Consider the following 21,791-nt stretch of genomic DNA (forward strand, 5'->3'; position numbering starts at 1 on the left):
TACTTCTCTGTTGAGCTCTGACACCAGCTGTTCATACTGCACTTCTTTCTCTGACCCATACCCACCTGGAGCTAGGTGAGATCTCACAAGGTAAGAGGTCATTATCCTTCTGGTTGCCAAATAGGTAGATGCCAGCTGCAGGCCTCCACATCTCCTTTGGATTCGATAACTTGCTGAAAGGACTCAAAGAATTCACAAAAATTGCTATGCTTATGATTACGGTTTTATTGTAGGAAAAGAAAGATACAAATGAAGAGACACATAAGGCAAGGCCTGGGAGGTTCCCAATGCAGAACTTCCATGTCCCAAAAAGGGACATGCTACCCTCTCATGTGACTGGGTATCTTTCATTAACCAGGAAGCCCATGGAACTTTTGTGTTCCGTGCTTTTACTGGGGGTCTCATTACATAACACAAACTCCAGCTCCTCTCCCTTGAAATCCGCTGATATCACAAGGGGCCTTTCTGGCCTGACTAGCCCCTCTTCCCTGACCCACCCAAAACCCAGTACTGATATCAGGAGATGACCATGAGGTATTACCAGACCTGAGAGCCTGGCCAGCCCTCACCCCAGAGTTACCTCATCACCTCACCTAACCTGTTAGGTGTGGTCTGGAGTCCTTGTTGAAAACATTTAAATTCCAAGGTTTTGTTTCTGTTGTTGTTTTTTAGGGATTATCTCTTATGAACCAAGAACAAAATCCAAATTATATATATTGCACAGCTTCTTTTCCTTGTATGTTTTCTTCCAGCCTGGGTTTTTCTTTCTTTTCTTCAGTATCTGCATGTCATTTTACCTTGCTTATGCTTAATAAGAGCAGTCTAGTGAAGTAGCAGAGGACCCTGGGTGGTGCAAACTAGTTTGCACTTAGATACTAACTGAAAAGTTGGTGGTTTGGACCCACCCAGTAGTGCTGTAGAAGAAAGGCCTGGTGATGAGCTTCCGGAACAATTACGGCCAAGAAGTCCCTATGGAGCAGTTTCTCTCTGCACACATGGAGTCACCATGAGTTGGAATCGACTCAATGGCCCTGGGTTTGTTTTTCTGTTTTAGTGAATTGGTTAAGAGTTTAAACAAACTTCAGATGGCTGGAATGAAATCGTGATTCTACCACTTATTAGCAGTGTAATTTTGGGCAAATCACTCTCTGTGCTTCATTTTTTTTTCATCTGTCAAGTATGAATAATACTAGTAATTCCTATTTCACCCTGTTGTTGAGAGAGAAAACCAGGACTTTGACCTGGTCACTTCAGGTTTGAACCCCTGCTGAGAATTTCCATTTCTAACAAGTTTCCAGGCTATGCTAATACTGCTGTTTAGGGACCAATTCTGAGAACCACTAGTAGAGCAGTGGTTCTCAAAGTTTATTATACGTGAGAATCACCTAGGAGCCCTGGTGGCGCAGTGGTTAAGGGTTTGGCTGTTAACCAAAAGGTCGGCTGTTTGAATCCACCAGCTGCTCCTTGGAAACCCTATGGGGGCAGTTCTCCTCTGTTCTGCAGGGTTGCTGTGAGTCTGAATTGACTCCATGGCAATGGGTTTGGTTTTTGTTTTAAGAATTACCTGGAGATCTTGTTAAAGCGTAAATTCTGATTCAGTGTATCTAGAGTAGAAATATGAATTCTCAGCAGGGGCTGAATGCAGAGTGAACCGGTTTAAAGCCCTGGATAAAACATGAAAAGTTCTGAGGCTGATGCCTGATATGTTTTTCTTAGCAATGTAAGAAACACAAGTGCTCAGGTTTGGTCTGATAGAGTGTTGGTGATTGTTCCTGCCCACGCTTCCTTTCTTTTCTAGTACCTGCTGGTCTTTCCATCTGAGCTCCATTTGAGGCTGGAGTATTGTGTGTTCCACCCAGTTTGCTGAAACCTGAGGCTGGGTGGTATGGGGTGGGGGTAGGAAAGGGCCTTGTTTGTGCACGTTGTCTTTGTTTGAGACTCTAAGCTCTGTTCTCTGTTCTGAAACTTTGTTAACGGTTCTCCAATGGGTCAAAAGTGTATCCTGTACCTGCGGGATCCCTATGTTGGGGTGATTCCTCCCATGTACTCAGTTTGGAGCCCTGGAAAGAGGAGAGTTGGGGCGGGCCAGCCCTTGCTCTCTTCCAAGTCCTGGGAATCTGGGTTGTCAGGATGGGTGTTTCTTCTCAAAGTTTTTCTGTCACTGTTCCCTGAGCGCTTACTTGCCCCTCTGCTTACTTTTGTCTAAATTGATTTTCAGGGTATTGTGGATTTATTTCCCTGCTGAGGGGGCTAGGGTGGGGTTAGCATCCATTTCAAGCTGCCCCAGAATCTTCTTTCTGTCCCTCACCTCAGTACCACTTTCAAAGTTTGTGGCCCAAGGTTATGCACCTTTCTTCATTTGTTTAATTTTCTGCTATTGAAAAATTTCCTGGCTTTTATTTTTCACCTTTAGTTATTGGCAGAGTACAATTCTTGAATTTTATTCTGCCCCCTGTATCTGGAAATCTTGCAGTGAGCTTTTAAAAAACAAAAGAAAAAAAGATATAACAAAAGATTCCTGGGCCCAGCCCTAAACCTTCTATTTCCAGAGGGTTTGGAATGAGGCCCAAGTATCTCGTTTTCAGAAGTGCCCCTGGGGTTCTTATGAGCAACCAGATCATTGCCCAGCACCCTTATTAAAGGATGTATCCTTGTCTCTTACCTTTTTAATTAGCCTATCTGAAGAGCAAGTTAAGCGTGTAAAACACTAGTAATTTCTCGAAGATCCCAGAAATTTGAAGATTTTTTTGTATGTGGCTTATTTGCTTGTTTGTTTTTTAATAACCTAATACAAATAAGGGCAAGAAAGCCTGTCTCCAAAGAATGGAAATGGAAAGTTGGTCTTAGACCTGAAATTCACTTGTAGACCTCTTAGGCTTTTAGTTTTCGGCTGGTATTTATAGAGTGAATTATTCATTAGTGCTTTTAAGGGACATTTTGAGTGCTATATATGCTAACATCAAAGTGATGCTCATTCATCAGAACTTGAAGGTCTTAATGGACTATCGCCTACAACAGGTATTTACTCCTGTTCAGGATTTTACTGATGAAGAGGGGCTATCAAGAGTGCTGGTTTTACCTGGATTAATTCAAGCTGTTTCTTTAGACTAGCTGTAACATTTAAATTACTTTTATGGCCGATACGGTCTGGAAGCTTCAAAAACAAAGTGGATTTAAATGAAATTTTAAAATAACAGTTTTGAAAGACTTTCTATATGTGAATTTAGAAGTGGTATTTTCAATTTATAAGTTATAGTTAATAGAAGAAAGGGTTAATATTTAAAACTATATACTAAATAATAAATGTTGGAGAGGCTGCGGAGAGATTGGAACTCTCATACACTGCTGGTGGGAATGTAAAATGGTACAACCACTTTGCAAATCTATCTGGCGTTATCTTAAACAGTTAGAAATAGAACTACCATACAACTCAGAAATCCCACTCCTGCGAATATACCCTAGAGATACAAGAGCCTTCATACAAACAGATATATGCACACCCATGTTTATTGCAGGTCTGTATACAATAACAAAAAGTTGGAAGCAACCAAGGTGTCCATCAACGGATGAATGGGTAAATAAATTGTGGTATATTCACACAATGGAATACTATGCATCTATAAAGAACAGTGACGAATCTGTGAAACATTTCATAACATGGAGGAACCTGGAAGGCATTATGCTGAGCGAAATTAGTCAGAGGCAAAAGGACAAATATTGTATAAGACCACTATTATAAGATCTTGAGAAATAGTAAACCTGAGAAGAACACATACTTTTGTGGTTACGAGGGGGGGAGGGAGGGAGGGTGGGAGAGGGTTTTTTATTGATTAATCAGTAGATAAGAACTGCTTTAGGTGAAGGGAAAGACAACACTCAATACATGGAAGGTCAGCTCAATTGGACTGGACCAAAAGCAAAGAAGTTTCCGGGATAAAATGAATGCTTCAAAGGTCAGCGGAGCAAGCGCGGGAGTCTGGGGAACATGGTTTGCGGGGACTTCTAAGTCAATTGGCAAAATAATTCTATTATGAAATCATTCTGCATCCCACTTTGAAATGTGGCGTCTGGGGTCTTAAATGCTAACAAGCGGCCATCTAAGATGCCTCAGTTGGTCTCAACCCACCTGGATCAAAGGAGAATGAAGAACACCAAGGTCACACGACAACTAAGAGCCCAAGAGACAGAAAGGGCCACATGAACCAGAGACCTACATCATCCTGAGACCAGAAGAACTAGTTGGTGCCTGGCCACAATCGATGACTGCCCTGACAGGGAGCACAGCAGAGGACCCCTGAGGGAGCAGGAGATCAGTGGGATACAGACCCCAAATTCTCATAAAAAGACCAAACTTAATGGTCTGACTGAGACTAGAGGAATCCCGGCGGCCATGATCCCCAGACCTTCTGTTGGCACAGGACAGGAACCATCCCCGAAGACAACTCATCAGACATGAAAGGGACTGGTCAGCTGGGGGGAGAGAGATGCTGATGAAGAATGAACTAATTATATCAGGTGGACACTTGAGAGTGTGTTGGCAACTCTTGTCTGGAGTGGGGATGGGAGGATAGAGAGAGAGGGAAGCCGGCAAAATTGTCAAGAAAGGAGAGACTGAAAGGGCTGACTCAAGAGGGGGAGAGCAAGTGGGAGTAGGGAGTGAGATGTATGTAAACTTATATGTGACAGACTGATTGGATTTGTAAACGTTCACTTGAAGCTTAATAAAAGTTATAAAAAAAAAAAAAAAAACTATATACTAAAAATATCTCACACGCAGCCACTAGTCTTTTCTAATACTCCAGCCCCCTGTGTATGCTAATCTAAGCATATTTGAAAAGAATATTGATTATATAGTCATCTGCTTTCCATCTGCTTCTTTTCATTCCCGATACTTGTTGTGGTGTTTTTACTCAATCTACCTTTAAAGAAATGGTTGTGATAAAACAAAAAAAACCCCACTGCCATCGAGTCGATTACCAACTCAGCGACCCTATGGTTGTGATAAACCAGCTCAAAGGATTGTGCTGTGCTTTCAACATAGAGTATTTCTCTTTGAATTATTTTTTATATAAGGCACATCTTTTAAGGAAATATTCCTTTTTCACATTCTTTTGGATCTAGACTTACTAGGTAAACTTTGCTGTATGTCCACAGTATCAGTAGAGAAAATATGCTGTAGTTTATATACTTGTTGAAATGTATGTTCACATGATAGCAACCTTCAAGTAAGTACATTCTTTCATCATTTGGTCTAATTATAATATTTCAATTGTTTATGTACTCATTTGTCATGCCTTCATTTTATGAATAATCACAACAATAGGATGTTGTATATTCCTTCAGAATTTCAAAACTAGATGGGAAGTAAAGATCATTTTGTCCAACCCCCTCCAACTTACAGATGAGGAAATGGAAACACACTCATGTTCACTGATTTGTCGGAGGTTATGCCATCCAGGCATACGGTCTCTTGATTACCAGAGCAACGTCCTTTTCGCTAAACTCTGTTTCTCATGTTATCTAGTGAAGATTGTTAGGAATGAATTTCACCTCTTTGTAGAATGAAAGTACCATGGTTAAAATTATAAATTTATTTTTGGATATTTTTTCTAGGCGAATCTGTAGGTTTAGGGATAATGGAAGATTTAAAAGTAAAATGTGAAATAGTAAGGTTAGCTATGATAAAAGAGGGAATAGCAACATAGAGTAAACAAGGAAGTGAATACTAAGATGCAGACAGATGGGAAGCCCACTGTGGAACATGAGTCACCATCCTATGGCCATCTCTAACGACAGGTGGCTTAAAGTCAGGATCCATAAGAAATCAGCCAGTAGAACCAATGTTAGTGAGCTTTCTTTTTTCATAATACCTCTTAGTTTTTGTGTAAATTTAAGCATGCTAAATGTAATATTTATATTATTGACCTAGAGACAGGATTAGGAAGACGAGGGTGACTTTGATTAATCTGAGTGCATTCTGTGTAGACCTGCTAGGCAGGTGACAAGTTTTCCTAGTTAAAGTGTCTTAACACAAAATATTGTCTCAATCTCTTTTGAGAAGACTTATTCATAGGTAGTTTTCATTAGTTCTTTGGGGTTGCAGCCACACAGCCTTGAAAATATGCCCTAACACTTTGATTTCTAATTTAAACATTTGGACAACAATCCATGTTTCCCTTGGGTTTGAGACAGTAATGCCAGACTGAGGATGACCATGAGGGTGTGGTGGCCTAGTAAGAAATACTTCCCTAAGCTCAGTGCTACAAATGAGAACCATTGCATATGTGTACATGGTCTGTACTCTCTAGTCAAATAAAGTCAGGTCTTAACATCCAGTTAAGTGATGAGCTAGTGAACTTTTCTATTCTTATTTTCTCTACCTGTGTGGTAAAAGAATAAAAGCTATGTGCGTCCTTAATAACAGGAGCTGCACCACACATGTTGAGAGATGCTGGGAAATAAATGGACTTCAGGTAGGGACATTTTGTGACTTAAACTTATAAACAAAAGCAGTAACTTTATCTTTCATCCCTGATTTCTCAATTATCTTTCTATATAAAGTGACATGTCTGCATTTTTATTTTAGGAATCTTTCCAAGAGATACCAACCTAAAAAGAACTCAAAGGAGGAAGAAGAATACAAGTATGTTTACCATTGATAATTATTGGGTAATACGTACATGCCACTGGTGATGATTATGAAGGGGAAGGAGAAATATCTATTAAGTTGCACTCACTATTCATATTTGTGTCAGCTTTTGAGTTGGGGGAAAGAACAATAAAAGCATTTTCAATTAACTTTTCTTATGTAGATCCATTAGACCTACTCCAGATGGTTCTGTTCAAAGCAATTAGGAAAAGATTAAAATATAATCTGAACCAAATAACAGAAGTGTGGATTATGTATTCTAGAGATGTGACTTGATTGTGTTATGTCAAAATCTATCATACTACCATTCATCTAAGAAATGTGTCAATTTCAGCCAGCAATTAAGGCATCTTAATATGGACAGCTCAAAAATATTGTGTCTGTAATGTAGATCTAAATATCCGTTAAATTAGTACAAATGGTGTATGTGTATATTTTGGATTATACTTAGACTAAGTATAACAGAGCCAAATATTGCATTATGTAGAACAAGTCAGTTTCACAAAATGAAAAGTATTTCACTTGTAATTAATCCTGAGCCATTTTGGTGAGAACACTATATGTGTAATGAATTGTCAGGATCCTATGGGAGGTCAAGGCAAATTAACTTGATTTTAGTTAATATTTCATCAGAGTAAAGCAGCATTAGAATGGATGTGGCCTTGTTTGAAAAGAAATGATGTGTGTTCTGTGTCATAGGTATACATCATGTAAAGCTTTCCTTTCCACCCTGAATGAAATGAACGACTACGCTGGACAGCATGAAGTTATCTCCGAGAACATGACCTCACAGATCACTGTGGAGTTAGCACGCTACGTCCAAGAACTGAAGCAGGAGAGGAAATCGGTAACAAACGTTTATTTTTTCTTCCTAAGAGATGGACCAAAGACAGTGGGTCTGTTGCTAAAACGAAACCAAACCTGTTGCCATCGAGGTGATTCTGACTCATAGCGACTCTATAAGACAGAGTAGAACTGTCCCATAGAGTTTCCAAGGAGTGGCTGGTGGATTCCATTTGTTGACCTTTTGGTTAGCAACTGAGGTTGTAACCACTATGCCATCAAGATTCCAGGACTATCCCTAGAAGAGATAAAATTGAAGATTGATAGGCCTTAGACTGATGGCTTTGAGAACTGTATAAAAGCTCTGGACCCTGTTCCTAGATCTTTATATACAATTTCAACAGTCCTTCAGACAGGTGGCACAAATAGTTGGCACTTGATTAACCTAAAGGTTGGTGGTTCAAATCCACCTAATGCCCCGAGGAAAAAAGACCTGATGATCAACTTCAAAAAAATCAGCCACTGAAAACCTTACTTGACACTCATGGGGTCTTCATAAGTCAGAATTGACTCAATGGCAAGAGCTTTCGTTTTTGGTTTCAGACATTCACACTCATCTGTGGACCCCAGAATATGATTTGCTTTGAGAAATTTAAATACATCTGAGGTTACTAGACATAAAAAAAGTAAGCAGTATAATATACTATATAATGTGTAGAATAAGTAGTATTAAAATAAGTTCTTAAAGGAGTTAAAAAAAAAAAAACCCAGGAATAATCCATTTTGCTTATTGGCTCATTCATCGCAATCTAATGAACAAGACTATATTATTCCTTTTGCCACCACTACAATCTTTTCATAGTTTTTATTGTTAACAAAAGATACAAAGGAATACTTGAAATAAAATATTCACTGTCGATATTTTGCCTTAAGGGCTTTATCTTTAAGTCATGGTCTATATCATTGTACTTTGATTGTGAGGTGCATAATAATTTGTTATTAGTGATAAAGTGCCACAGTTAGCAAATGATATGCTTTTTACATAAATTTGAGTCCACAATCATTCTTTTTATGCCCTGGGGATATATGAGTCAACAAGATAAATATGGTTCCTGTTGAAATGGAAGGGACAGCAAGAGTGATGCCAAAAATGATGACTTATGCAGTTGTAACAGTTGCTACAAAATAAGAGTACAGGTGCTGTGGAAGTATGTAATAGGATTATGTGACATCCTGGGGATCAGGGAAAGTCTTCCCAGGGGCTTAACACTGAAGCTAAGACCCGAGGGATGAATAGGAATTATCTGAGGCAAGCATTCAATAGAGGGAGCAGCCAGCGCAAAGGCCCTGAGACAGGAGGTATTTAGAACATCTGAGGTTCTTACGGAGGTTCATTGGGGGCTGGTGTTCAGAAACAAGGATGAAGACATAATTAGTAGCCAGATTATATAGGACCATGAATGCCAGTGATGACCAGCCAGATTCAAGGTTATTCTTGAATCATGTCACCCCCAGTCACTTCATTCTGATATTCATTAATTCAGTCCATATTTATTCAGCACCGACTTTGTGCCAAGACACTAGAGATACAGTAGTGAACAAAACAGACAAGAATCCCTGCCCTTGTATAGTCTACTTTCTAGTAGCGGTTGACGGTAGTCGTGGTGGTGGTGATGGTGGAGACTTCAGTGAACTAAATAAGTAAATTATATGGTATGCCAGAGGTGGTAAGTGGTATGGAGACAAGCAGAGCTAGAAAGAGAGTGGAAGGTGCTTGAATAGGGTGTTTTAATAGGGTGGCCAGGGAAGGCCCCACCAAGGAGGAGACATTTGAGAAAGTACTTAAAAGAGGTGATAAAGTGAGCCTCAGGGACTGATTAAGAGTTGGTTGGACTGAGATGGAGTAGCCAGTGGGCTAAGAGCTAAATCAAGAGAACAAGAAGTCAGATGCTCCTGATGTAGTTCGGGTAAGATGAGGCCTGAGAGTTGACTATTGGTTTTCCCACTGTGGCAGTCATTGCTGCTGGCTTTTATGAGAGCAGTTTGGTAGAGTGGTTGTGGCGGAAACCCCCATTGGAGTCGGTTTAAGGGAAATAGAAGGAGGGAACATGGAGAAGCGGAGACAGTAAGTACAGGCAGGGTTTTACCAAGGGGAGCAGAGACTGGGGTGGTTGCTGGAGGAGTTTTGGGGGTAAGAGGCCTTTTTAAAATAATTCTTCAGTGAAAGTAGACAAGTAGAGTTACAGGTAGAACTGAGAGTTGCATATAACTTTTTATAGGCCACATATGAATGTCAGTCAACTTATGTGTCAGTATGAAAGAATTGGGAACACATAGGAGAGTATTTGTAGATTATATGCTTTTTTAAATCAGAGACTGCTCTGGTTATTGCTGTGCAACAAACCGCCGCAGCCCTTAAAAACCAAACCAAACCCATTGCCATCAAGTCAATTCCAACTCATAGCAACCCTACAGGACAGAATAGAACTGCCCCATAGGGTTTCCAAGGAGTGGCTTGTGGATTCAGACTGCCAATCTCTTGGTAGGCAGCCAAACTCTTAACCACTGTGCCATCAGGGCTCCACCCCAAACCTTAGTGGCTTAAAGCAACGGTGTATTAGTCTCTCCTGTGGTTCTGGGGTTGATTAGGCTGAGCTGGGCAGTTCTTGGTTGATCTCTCTAGGGTATCTGTAGTTAGAAGTCACCTGGAGTCATCTGAAGGTTCTGCTAGGCTGGGTGTTCAAGATGGCCTCTTTATTCACATGACTGGTGCCTCAGATGAAGTCCTGGGACACAGTGGTTAAGAGCTATGGAGAGCTACAGCTGCTAACCAAAAGACTGGCAGTTCAAATCCACCAGCAGCTCCTTGAAAACCCTACAGGGCAGTTCTACTCTGTCCTGTAGGGTTACTGTGAATCAAAATTGACTTAATGGCAATGGATTTTGGTGCCTCAAATACCATTTTCAGCAAAGTAGCCTGGACTTGTTACATGGCAGCACAGAACTCTGAGAAACAGGAGGTGGGCTGCCAGGCCACTTAAGGGCTAACTCTGGAACTGGCCAAGCGTCACTTACTTCTGCTGTATTCTAGTAGCCAAAGCAGCCACAGGGCTTGCCCAGGTTCGAGGGGATAGAGAAATTGACTCTACCTCTTGATGGGAGCATTATCAAGGTCACACTAAGGAAGAACATGTGAGATGGCAGATAGTTTTGCAGCCATCATATTGGAAAATATGATCTTCCACAGGGCCTTGTGTCTCCTTTGCTCACTTCTGTATCACCAGTGTCTAGAATAGTGCGCCATAAAATTTTTTGGAGAGATAGACGTGTGCATGTCTGGATGAATGAATTAATGAAAGAATGCATGAACAAACATCTAGCCCCAAAGTGGAGATTATTTGTAAATGTTTGTGAATGATATAAAGACAATGGACGAAATTAGTGCACATGCTTCACACAGCTCACTTTTCCCCATTCCTCCTGCAGTTTCTTTCTAAAGTGTAAGTATGTGGCACTTGGCTTTGGGTATGTTTAGAAGGAAGAGGTACATGCTTTAAGATTAACACATTGGTTAAACAAACATACAAACAAAAAAACCAATGTGTTAATAAACTGAGATAAAGAATTTTTATCTTTTCACCTCAGAACAGTGGTTCTCAACTGGGTGCAATTTTGTTTACCCTACTTACCCCTGCTGCAACATTTGGCAATGTTTGGAGACATTTTGTGTTGTCACAACTCAGGGGGAGGGACTGCTACTGGCATTTAGTAGGTAGAGGCCAGAGATGCTGCTAAACATCCTACAATGCATACATAGAATACCCCCCATATAAAAGAATTACCTGGCCTGTTGAGAAAGCCTGCACTAGAGCCCCAAATTAGATGACAATCTCTGCTAGACCATTCATTAAAACCCTTTTTATTTTATGTGGTGGAAAGGAAGCAGGAAGATCCAGAAAAGAGCACAAATACCTAATAACATCATAGTAAATAAAATAAATCTAAACATTGTGTTGGACTGCTTCCCTGGTTCCTGAACTTCCCTCGGCCTTAGAAAGATTTATACTTTCTTCCTGTTTGTTACTTTGGTCAGTGATTTGTGCCTCTTGACTCACCTTCCTCCACCCATATAGTTTAGCATTTCAGCCAACTCTTTAAGCAAAAGGTCTGTACGTTTACCGTAGTAAAAAATGTACATTCTCTTTCTGGAGTGAATCGTGAAATGTGAAGCTCATATAACTTGGTCTTTTGCTCCCTGTCTGAATTTCTCTTCTCCAACCATATGGCCTCCTTGGTGCTCCTCAGCCTTGTCTGGTAATGCTCCTGCCTCAGGGCCTTTGTACTCTCTTTTCTGTCCTCGGAAGGCTTTTCCCAGATATATGCAGAGCTCTTTCCCTGACTTCTTTCTCAAAAATGTTACCTTCTCATTGAGGTCTTTCCTGTCCACCTTAATTAAAATTGCAAGTCCCTCCCCAGGTCCCCTACTCCATTCTTGACTGCTTCCCTGCTTTACTTATTTTCCATAGTATTTATCAGCATCTGACTTTTTATGTATTTACTTGTTTGCCTTTCATCCATACTGGAATGTAAGTTCCATGAGAGCAGGGATTTTGCTTGTCCACCATTGTATCCCAAGCCCCTGGAATAGCACCTGGTATGGCACAAAGCAGCTCTCAATAAATACTCGTGGAGTGAAAGAAGTAACTGAGAAGCAGAAGAAGCAGTCTTAGACTTGGCTTGGTTTTCAGTTAGACTTGGTCTTACTAGTTGAGGAGCCTTGTATTTCTTTGCCGTGTTACGATTGAGTCCTTTTGTTTTATTTACTCACTGTTAATCACACGTTGTTGCGAGTATATACAGCAAAACATACACCAGTTCAACCATGTCTACATGTACAATTCATACTCTGGTTTCTCTTCAGATTGCATAAATCTTTTACATGTACAGTTCAGTGACATTGACTACATTCTTTGAGTTGTGCAACTGTTCTTACCCCCCTTTTATGAATTGTTCCTCTCCCATTAACAAAAATTCACTGTCCCTTAAGGTTCCTATCTAATTTTTCAAGTTGCTTTTGTCACTTTGATCCCATATAGATAGTTCTTAAAAGAATATAATGCTCAAGGCAGACATTTTTTACTAGTTAAGCTAAACACATGTCTTTTTTTAGGTCAGTCTTATTTGCATTTTGAATTCTCTTCCTTTTTTATCAGAAATGATAGTAATTTGTGGAGTAAATTGTAGGTAATTACATTAGGTAGTATCTTGCAATACGTAACATTGCTTTTATTTTAAGGGAAGTTACAAGTATGCAGCTCTGAGTCAGCTGTTCTGTTGGGAGGACCTGCAAACACCATGTTCCCTTGATGCATTTTGCAATTATGTTAAAATGAAACAATAAAAAATTGTGAAACCTCTGGAAATTCTAGAATGAATATCAGTAGAGAAGTGCATATTTGTGACATTAATATGATAAATAATATGTATTGATATGTTAATATATGATAAATAATAAGTAAAACTTATCATTATCTCGAATGAGTACATAACGTGGCATTCTGTTGTATATTTCCAAATAGCAATTAATTTTTTTAATTATTCTGAAAATATTGGATATTAATCATTTACTCTCAAGTGTTTGTTTTTATAGATTTAATAGCTAAGAACTGTTATACTTTACAGTCATTCCTCACAATGTCCCTTTGGAATGGTGACCAATATTTTACACAAGATAAGGAGCCCGGAGCACAGGAATGTGGAGTGAGTTGGCCACACAAGTGGTGGAAAGGGGATTCAAACCCAGGCATCCTTCCTCTCAGGACAGAGCCCATTTGAATGTATGTTTTTGTTTAATAAATACTATAAACATCTTCACCCAGAATTAGCTTTAGAAAAGGAGGCACTTGAAATCTTCTCATACTAACTAACATGTCTCCTTTAAAGCTTTTACTTTTGGCTACTCTGACTCTTCTTAAACACTCTAATTTTCTTAAGGATGACTCAAAACAACTGGAGAATGTTATCATTTCCTTTTTCTGGTAAAGTTTATTATTGGCAGAAGTGGCACAATGAAACTAAAACTCAGGTCTCCTGATGCCAAATTCAGTTGCCTTTTTGCTGTGCTACAATGAAAGGCTGACAGTATGCTTCAGATCTTTCTTGGAAGAGGAGGAGAGCCAAAGTCAGCACTGTTCCCATGGAGCTGTAACTTCCTGCTAGGTTGTGGGGCCAGGAAAGGAAAGGATACAGACTTTCCAGTTAGCAAACCTGACTCAGAGCTGTGGCACCCCTATCAACTGTGTGACCTTAGGCAGGTTACATAACCTTTGAGCTCCTAGTTTTGAATCTGTAAACTGAGGGCTCACCATAACTACCTCACAAAGGATTGCAAGAATACAGGTACAAACCACCTAGCACAGCGCTCAGGTATATTGAAATAAGTACCGAACACTTGGAAGCTCTTAGTATGGTCATTCCGTTTCTCAATACGAATCTCATTTCTACCCCGGAGCTTCTTCATCAGGATTTATTACAGAAAACAGGAGTGTATGCAGGCTTCCTCATAACCATATGTCTTAACAACAGTTGTCCAATGAATTTAAAACAACCTTTCTGAAATTATTGAATTTGTAGATGGTATTGAAAATAAGCTGCCTTTTAAAGTTTAGACCCACCTACTATTTCTCTTTGTTGAATAGAAATAATGTCTTGCTTAAGTACCATTTTCAACCATCTGTGTAATACGTGTTGGGCCGTTAGATACTGTGGCAGAATCCTTTCTGCCCAAAGGTACTATTTAGAACTCAGAGGATTACTGCTGGATCTCATTACTGCATGTAGAAAATATTTCTCAGCTCGGTTGAGAATCTGGTAGAAAATTAGTTTTCGTTTAGATAGTGATATGCTTAAATAGATGAATTTCTAAGAAGTATCTGCATAGTGAAAAATCGCCCACTAGGCACAAGATGAGGTTTCCTTCCATTTTTGTATGGATTTGAAAGGAAGTAGAAGAAAGCAGCATAGAGGGAGTGATTAATACTTTTCTTGATTTGGGGGCCATATCATGATAGTGAGCCCACTGTTTGATCTTTCAGTCTTTAGATCTCCAATTGTAAAATAGAATAGCACTTGCTGTTTATGTTTTTAGGAAAGAAGATCATTTTGATACAGTAATTTCCACTTATACTGTATTCTCATATCACAGTACAGTTTACTCACATAACCTTATGAATAACCAGTATTTGTACTGTCACATAAAACTGTAGGATTATTTTGAAAACATGTTGAATTTTTAAAAGCACATTCTTTAAAAAGAGAACCTTAACTTGGCCATCTACAAGAGCATAGCACTGTAGTCTTCCTTGCCAATTCTGAGCCAGCACTGGTTTTCCATAGGAAGCATGATCAGTCCTAGATTCCCAAGAAGAGAAGAGCTTAATTTCTTCACATAATGGGCTCCACTTAAGGCAACCTTATTTTTGGTGAGATGTTCAGCTTCTCTTTAGAGATAATAGGATCAGTGGCCAGTCTTTGGGAGGGGGAATATAAATCAAAGTATACAATGACAGTTCCTTTACTTTGTCTTCTGCCTCTTACTCAAAAACATAAATTATCAACAAATCTGATCTGTATGACAATGGTTAGGATTTATTGGGATATAATAATAATGAGTAGAAATAACTTAGAAATCAAAAGTTCCTTACAAGGTAACGTGGTCACTTTAATGTAGTAAAATCTGGAAATTTTATACTCGCTTGAATTTTTTAGATGTTTGCAAATTTACAGTGAATACTGTATTCATCATTTTAAGCTGACCACATACAAAAAGCACTTCTATTTATTTTATTTAAGCCCCCCCCTTTTGGGGGGGCAGTGCTATTATTTTTATTAATTACCAAAACTTTAAAAGAATATTGCTAAAACTCTTCAGTTAAGGAACAAAAACTCACAACCCCTTGTAAATCAAAGTCCTCATTTTTCCAAGTTTCCTTTTGGATGGCATTTATATATAATATTAAAGCATGTTGTAGATGTAATTTTGTGCTCTTCTTTATCCCCCATTTAATATAGCATTTTCCATGTTTCTACATGAAAATGTGTAGTTTTAATAATTAGAATTTGTAGTGGCTGTGTATTATTCTAACACTATTACAATTTCCTTAATTAATTCTTTATTGCTTGATCTATAATTTATTTCTGATTTTTCATCTTAATGACTTATTTATTTACATAAATACCACAGTAAACTCTTTACTTTCATACCTGTTTCCTTTGTGGGGAAATTATTTCCCCAAGTTAAATTCCGAGAAGTAAGAAGAAGAGGTCAAAGCGTACATGATTAAGCATATGTGCTTTATGATTCTTGATTAAGCTCTGATCATTTGTAAAATTGATGGCCTTTAACAGAATTATAGACGACACTCCCAGATGTCACTGAAATTATCAACTTTGGATGTAAATTGGCCAATCTGTGATGTGGTAATTCAGAGTTGATATTTCTCCATAATAACTACTGAAAATACACACTTATTAGCTATGCATGTTAAGTCATTAAAGAATTTTAGAGAAATTGTTTGGCTGAGCTCCAACCTTTGAGTCTGTTTACGGTTATCCAGAATGATTACTACTAATCGCACATGGGAAATTTGTGGTGCTTTGCAGCTCCAGAAGGGAAACCAAGAGGTTCTGGCCGACATTTGCTGGAACCTCCAAGAAAACTTCTCCCTACAGTTGGAAAATATGGTTCATTACTCACAAAATGTTGGCCCAAAGCAGAATCACTTTTTGGCAATAATTATCTGAAGTGTTGTAGAGGAGACAATTATACAATACCTTCAGTGACTCACTAAAATTTTTATAAACCTCAGAGTATGCCTACAGACCCCACATTTCTTAGAACTGACCATTTCAGTTTTTTCCCAAGGTTTCCAAAATGCTGAAAATTGATACTGTGCTATAAGCTGTAACATTCTTTTTAAAATCAGGTATTGGATAGGTCCTATTTATGGACTTTATGAAGGGATTTAATATATATAAGGCAATTCTGTGGCATGGACTGTCTCTAGTATGTTTACAAAGAGTTTTTATAAGAGATTACAGCAAATATGTAATACTTAACATGAAGGAAAGCAAAAACTAAAAGGAGTTTATATACATGATCAAGTTCATTAAAAATCCATTTCTGATCTATTCAGTTCTCATGAGATTTAACTGTGGACGCTCAGTAATAACGCCAGGACCTGTAGAAGGAAAACACATAAAACCAAGACTAATTATAGATGTCATAATCTGGAAATGGAGCAGTGAGTTTTCATAGCAGTTGTTCTATTCTGGCGTCATTGGCCTTGTTTACACAAATCAAACAGCAAGACACCCTTCTATCCTTTAGTTGGTCTTTTGCTTGGGTCATGTTTATACAGTGGCCAGCCCAGAGAATTAGGAATTGTCTTTATGGTACTGCTATTAGTTATTTTAAAATTTTTATTTATGGTTTGGGTTCAGACTTCTCTCCCCAACACACACAGATATCCCCTGATTTAACACATATCTAGATGGTATATTTTGTTTTGTTATCTTCTTTGTTTTAAAAGAACATGTGATAATAGCATTCTGTTAATTAAGCATGTACCCTATCACCACTGTGGTTGTACTACCTACAAAGCCATTGGTCTAGTGAACCAAAAGAAATTTTATTTTATCATTCATGGGATAACATATTTGGTTATCAGGACACTTAAATTCTGGGTCTGAAATGTAATCTTGCATTCTGTATTTCTCCCTTGTAAGCTAAAATGATACCTCCTTTTTCTCGTAAGAAGTGGGAGAATTGCTTGTCTCCCTGCTTCCATGCTTGCCTATCTCCATCTCTGAGCTGCCACCAGCTTTCCCCTAGACAAGTGCAGCAGCCTACTTCTTGGTCTCCCTGCTGTTCTGTCCCACTTCCTTCAGTACACTGTCCCTACAGCAGCCAGCTCAAACTTTAAAAAATGCACATCAGACTAGCAGCTTCCCGTCTTGTTCACTAGGACTTGGGAGGCTGTCTGTGGTCTAGCCCTGCCTATTTCTCTTGCCTTCCCCCCTTCCATTTACCCTTCCTTCACATCAATCTAATTGCACTGGCATCTAGGTGTTCCTCGAACAATGATATTAGTGTCACCCTTCACTCACCCCCATACCTCTCTATTCCCTTACTTGTTTTTCTTACCAGTGCATCAACTTGAGTTTCATGAGGACAGGGACTGTTTTATCCATGCTTGTGCCCTGGTGGGCATGCAGTTAACACTAGTTGAATGAATGAGTGAATTAAACTTTAAGACCTTCCAACCCAAAGAAGGATTACTGCCCCCCTCAGCCTGGCACTCTACCTGTAACTCTTATCAGTGGAGATTCTCCTTGTTTGGATTTGGAAGTAATAGCTTTATACCCTTGGAGAGGATCAAGTAAGGGACCTCAGTCATTTGCTCCTTAATATTGCTCATTTTTAATTGATCCTTTCATCCTTAGAGTTAATCCAAATTCCTCAGAGGAATTAGAATTTTAAGGAACATGAAAGGAGGGATTATTTGAAGAACAGAAAAACACTACTAGGTAGAGTGCTGAATGTGGAGAAATCTGGGCAGCGAAATCAGCATGAGAGTAACAGAGAACAGTCGGGAAAAGAGGCAGCCAGAACGAGGGCGAAGGAAACTCAGCCTAAGCAGCATGCGAGGACCATGTGTAGGGTCTCCTGCCCAGTGTCCAGGCGGCTGGTGTTGGGGTGAAGTTAAGCAACTGAGCATGACACTAGGAAATAGGCAGCTTAGGAAATGGTAAACAAGTTCATTGAGGAGGAATTTTTCTTTTAAGAGACTTTGAGAAAATCAGCCTTACTGAATCAAAGCAGAATGCAGCTCCCGCCACCAGTGTTTCTGTGTTTATGGTTTGGCATTTAAGAGAGGATGAGAAATGCTCTCTTAAGCAAGACTGAAGGTGACTCAGGACTTTCCCACATGGTCCGTGTAAATATCTATACCATATAGATTTATATATGATAGAATTTTGCAAGACCAACGACTTCTTCATTGAGAATACCTCCTTTCACCAACATAAACGGCGACTATACATGTGCACCTCGCCAGATGGAACACACAGAAATCAAACTGACTACATCTGTGGAAAGAGACGATGGAAGAGCTCAATATCATCAGTCAGAAAAAGGCCAGGGGCCAACCGTTGAACAGACCATCAATTGCTGATATGCAAGTTCAAGCTGAAACTGCAGAAAATCAGAGGAAGTCCACGAGAGCCAAAATATGACCTTGAGTATATCCCACCTGAATTTAGAGAACACCTGAAGAATAGATTTGACGCATTAAACACTAGTGACCGAAGACCAGACGAGTTGTGGAATGACATCAAGGACATCATACATGAAAAAAGCAAGAGGTCACTGAAAAGACGGGAAAGAAAGAAAAGACCAAGATGGATGTCAGAGGAGACTCTGAAACTTGCTCTTGAGCATCGAGCAGCTAAAGCAAAAGGAAGAATTGATGAAGCAAAAGAACTGGACGGAAGATTTCAAAGGGCATCGTGAGAAGACAAAGCAAAGTATTATAATGACATGTGCAAAGAGCTGGAGATGGAAAACCAAAAGGGAAGAACACACTCAGTGTTTCTCATGCTGAAAGAACTGAAGAAAAAATTCAAGCCTCAAGTTGCAATAGTGAAGTATTCCATGGGGAAAATATTAAACGACGCAGGAAGCATCAAAAGAAGATGGAAGGAATACACAGAGTCATTGTACCAAAATGAATTAGTCAATGTTCAACCATTTCAAGAGGTGTGATATGATCAGGAACCAATGGTACTGAAGGAAGAAGTCCAAGCTGCTCTGTTTTTCATTGGTGAAAAACAAAGCTCCAGGAATTGATGGAATATCAATTGAGATGTTTCAACAAACAGATACATCGCTGGAGGTTCTAACTCAACTATGCCAAGAAATTTGAAGGACAGCTTCCTGGCCAACTGACTGGAAGAGATGCATATTTATGCCTATTCCCAAGAAAGGTGATCCAACTGAATGTGGAAATTATAGAACAATATCATTCATATCACACGCAAGCAAAATTTTGCTGAAGATCATTCAAAAGCGGCTGCAGCAGTATATCGACAGGGAACTGCCAGAAATTCAGGCTGGATTCAGAAGAGGACGTGGAACCAGGGATATCATTGCTGATGTCAGATGGATCCTGGCTGAAAGCAGAGAATACCGGAAGGATGTTTACCTGTGTTTTATTGACTATGCAGAGGCATTTGACTGTGTGGATCATAACGAATTATGGATAACATTGTGAAGAATGGGAATTCCAGAGCACTTAATTGTGCTCGTGAGGAACCTTTACACAGATCAAGAGGCAGTTGTTCGGACAGAACAAGGGGATACTGGTTGGTTTAAAGTCAGGAAAGGTGTGGGTCAGGGTTGTTTTCTTTCACCATATCTATTTAATCTGTATACTGAGCAAATAATCCGAGAAGCTGGACTATATGAAGAAGAACAGGGCATCAAGATTAGAGGAAGACTCATTAACAACCTGCGTTATGCAGATGACACAACCTTCCTTTCTGAAAGTGAAGAGGACTTAAAGCACTTAACTAATGAAGATCAAAGACCACAGCCTTCACTATGGATTGCACCTCAACATAAAGAAAACAAAAATCCTCACAGCTGGACCGATGGGCAACAGCATGATAAACGGAGAAAAGACTGAAGTTGTCAAGGATTTCATTTTACTTGGATCCACAATCAACAGCCATGGAAGCAGCAGTCAAGAAATCAAAAGACGCATTGCATTGGGCAAATCTGCTACAAAGGACCTCTTCAAAGTGTTGAAGAACAAAGATGTCACCTTGAAGACTAAGGTGCTCCTGACCCAAGCCATGGTGTTTTCAATCCCGTCATATGCATGTGAAAGCTGGACAGTGAATAAGGAAGACCGAAGAAGAGTTGACACCTTTGAAGTGTGGTGTTGGTGAAGAATATTGAATATACCATGGACTGCCAAAAGAATGAACAAATCTGTCTTGGAAGAAGTGCAGCCAGAATGCTCCTTAGAAGCAAGGATGGTGAGACTGCATCTTACATACTTTGGACATGTTGCCAGGAGGGATCAGTCCCTGGAGAAGGACATCATGCTTGGCAGAGTACAGGGTCAGCAGAAAAGAGGAAGACCCTCAACGAGGTGGATTGACACAGTGGCTGCCAACAGTGAGCTCAAGTATAACAACGATTGTAAGGATGGTGCGGGACCGGGTAGTGTTTCATTCTGTTGTGCATAGGGTCGCTATGAGTCAGAACCAACTCGATGGCACCTAACAACAGATTTATAGTTAAATTTAAGTCTGGGAATCCAGAGTAAGGCTTGGAAACTGATGGTGTTCAATCTGACTACACTGTTTATACTTGATTTTGAAGAAATTATAACATTTGCCTCAGAACATGTTTTATGAAAGTTCTTTTTTTTCCTTTGCCCTTTACAAGTCTTCATGTTTCTTTGTTTTCAACTGTGGAGTCTGAGTTTATTTAAAATTCCAGATGGTAGACTGTTCTCCATTGAGTATTTATTCATGTATTTTCTGCTGCCTTTTTTTAAAGCGATTGTTCTCACATCGTTGCCGTATTTTGCTTTATTATGTAATTTTGACCATTAATGATTTAAATATATATGTATAATTAAAATGAGCAGCTGTTGTATCGAACTGTAGACTGGGAATAATAAACATTCTCACAGTTTGTCTATTCAGCCTAAGTACAGTTTCTAGCAGTGCAGAAAAATCTTCTTGGAAGCTTTGTCTTGTAATTTTTCTTTAAGTTAATGCTTGTCTATTTTAGGTTTTCTGTGATGTTTATCTTAACTATCCCTGATGACTGAGAAATTAAAAAAAAAAATTTTTTTTTTAAGATACTTTGATTTGTACAGAGTAAGGCTCAACTAAAAGTTGAGATAAAGATAAATAAGTTTAGCTGTCACCCCCAGATACCTTCAGGCATTTTTGAGTCTATGATTATGTTTTAAAAGGGACTAAAAGCATCTTATTACAGGAGAAAGTGAGGCTCATTCTCTGGGTCTCTAGAGATGGCATTTCCTGTCTCTTCTGTGACAGGAGAAAAGCGATGTGATGACTTCACTCTGTGGCTCCGAAAGAAGTGCTTATTATCTTTTTCCAGAGAACAATCCCTCATTGTTTAAAACTTGGAGGCATACTTTTCAGATAAACGCTTGCTCACTGTACAGAGAAGTTTTGCTCTTGCTTTTTAATAAACAACAAATACATCTGGTAAGCTGTTCATTTAACTTTGTAACTGTTGAAATAGCTTTTCCCT

The 21,791-nt window shown here is 39.2% G+C and overlaps 1 protein-coding gene across 5 annotated transcripts in view; it reads left to right on the top strand.

Moving 5' to 3' along the window:
* The window catches only part of FNBP1 (formin binding protein 1), a 149,337-nt gene that overhangs the window by 64,244 nt on the left and 63,302 nt on the right, over positions 1–21,791 (top strand). For all 5 annotated transcript variants that reach the window (XM_023544839.2, XM_064291333.1, XM_064291330.1 and 2 more), the window contains exons 3-4: positions 6,587–6,643; positions 7,349–7,496. In XM_023544839.2, coding sequence (XP_023400607.2) covers positions 6,587–6,643; positions 7,349–7,496 — 205 coding nt within the window. The remainder of the gene's footprint in view (positions 1–6,586; positions 6,644–7,348; positions 7,497–21,791) is intronic.

This window comes from Loxodonta africana, chromosome 9 (assembly GCF_030014295.1).
Source record: "Loxodonta africana isolate mLoxAfr1 chromosome 9, mLoxAfr1.hap2, whole genome shotgun sequence".
Lineage (NCBI taxonomy): Eukaryota > Metazoa > Chordata > Mammalia > Proboscidea > Elephantidae > Loxodonta > Loxodonta africana.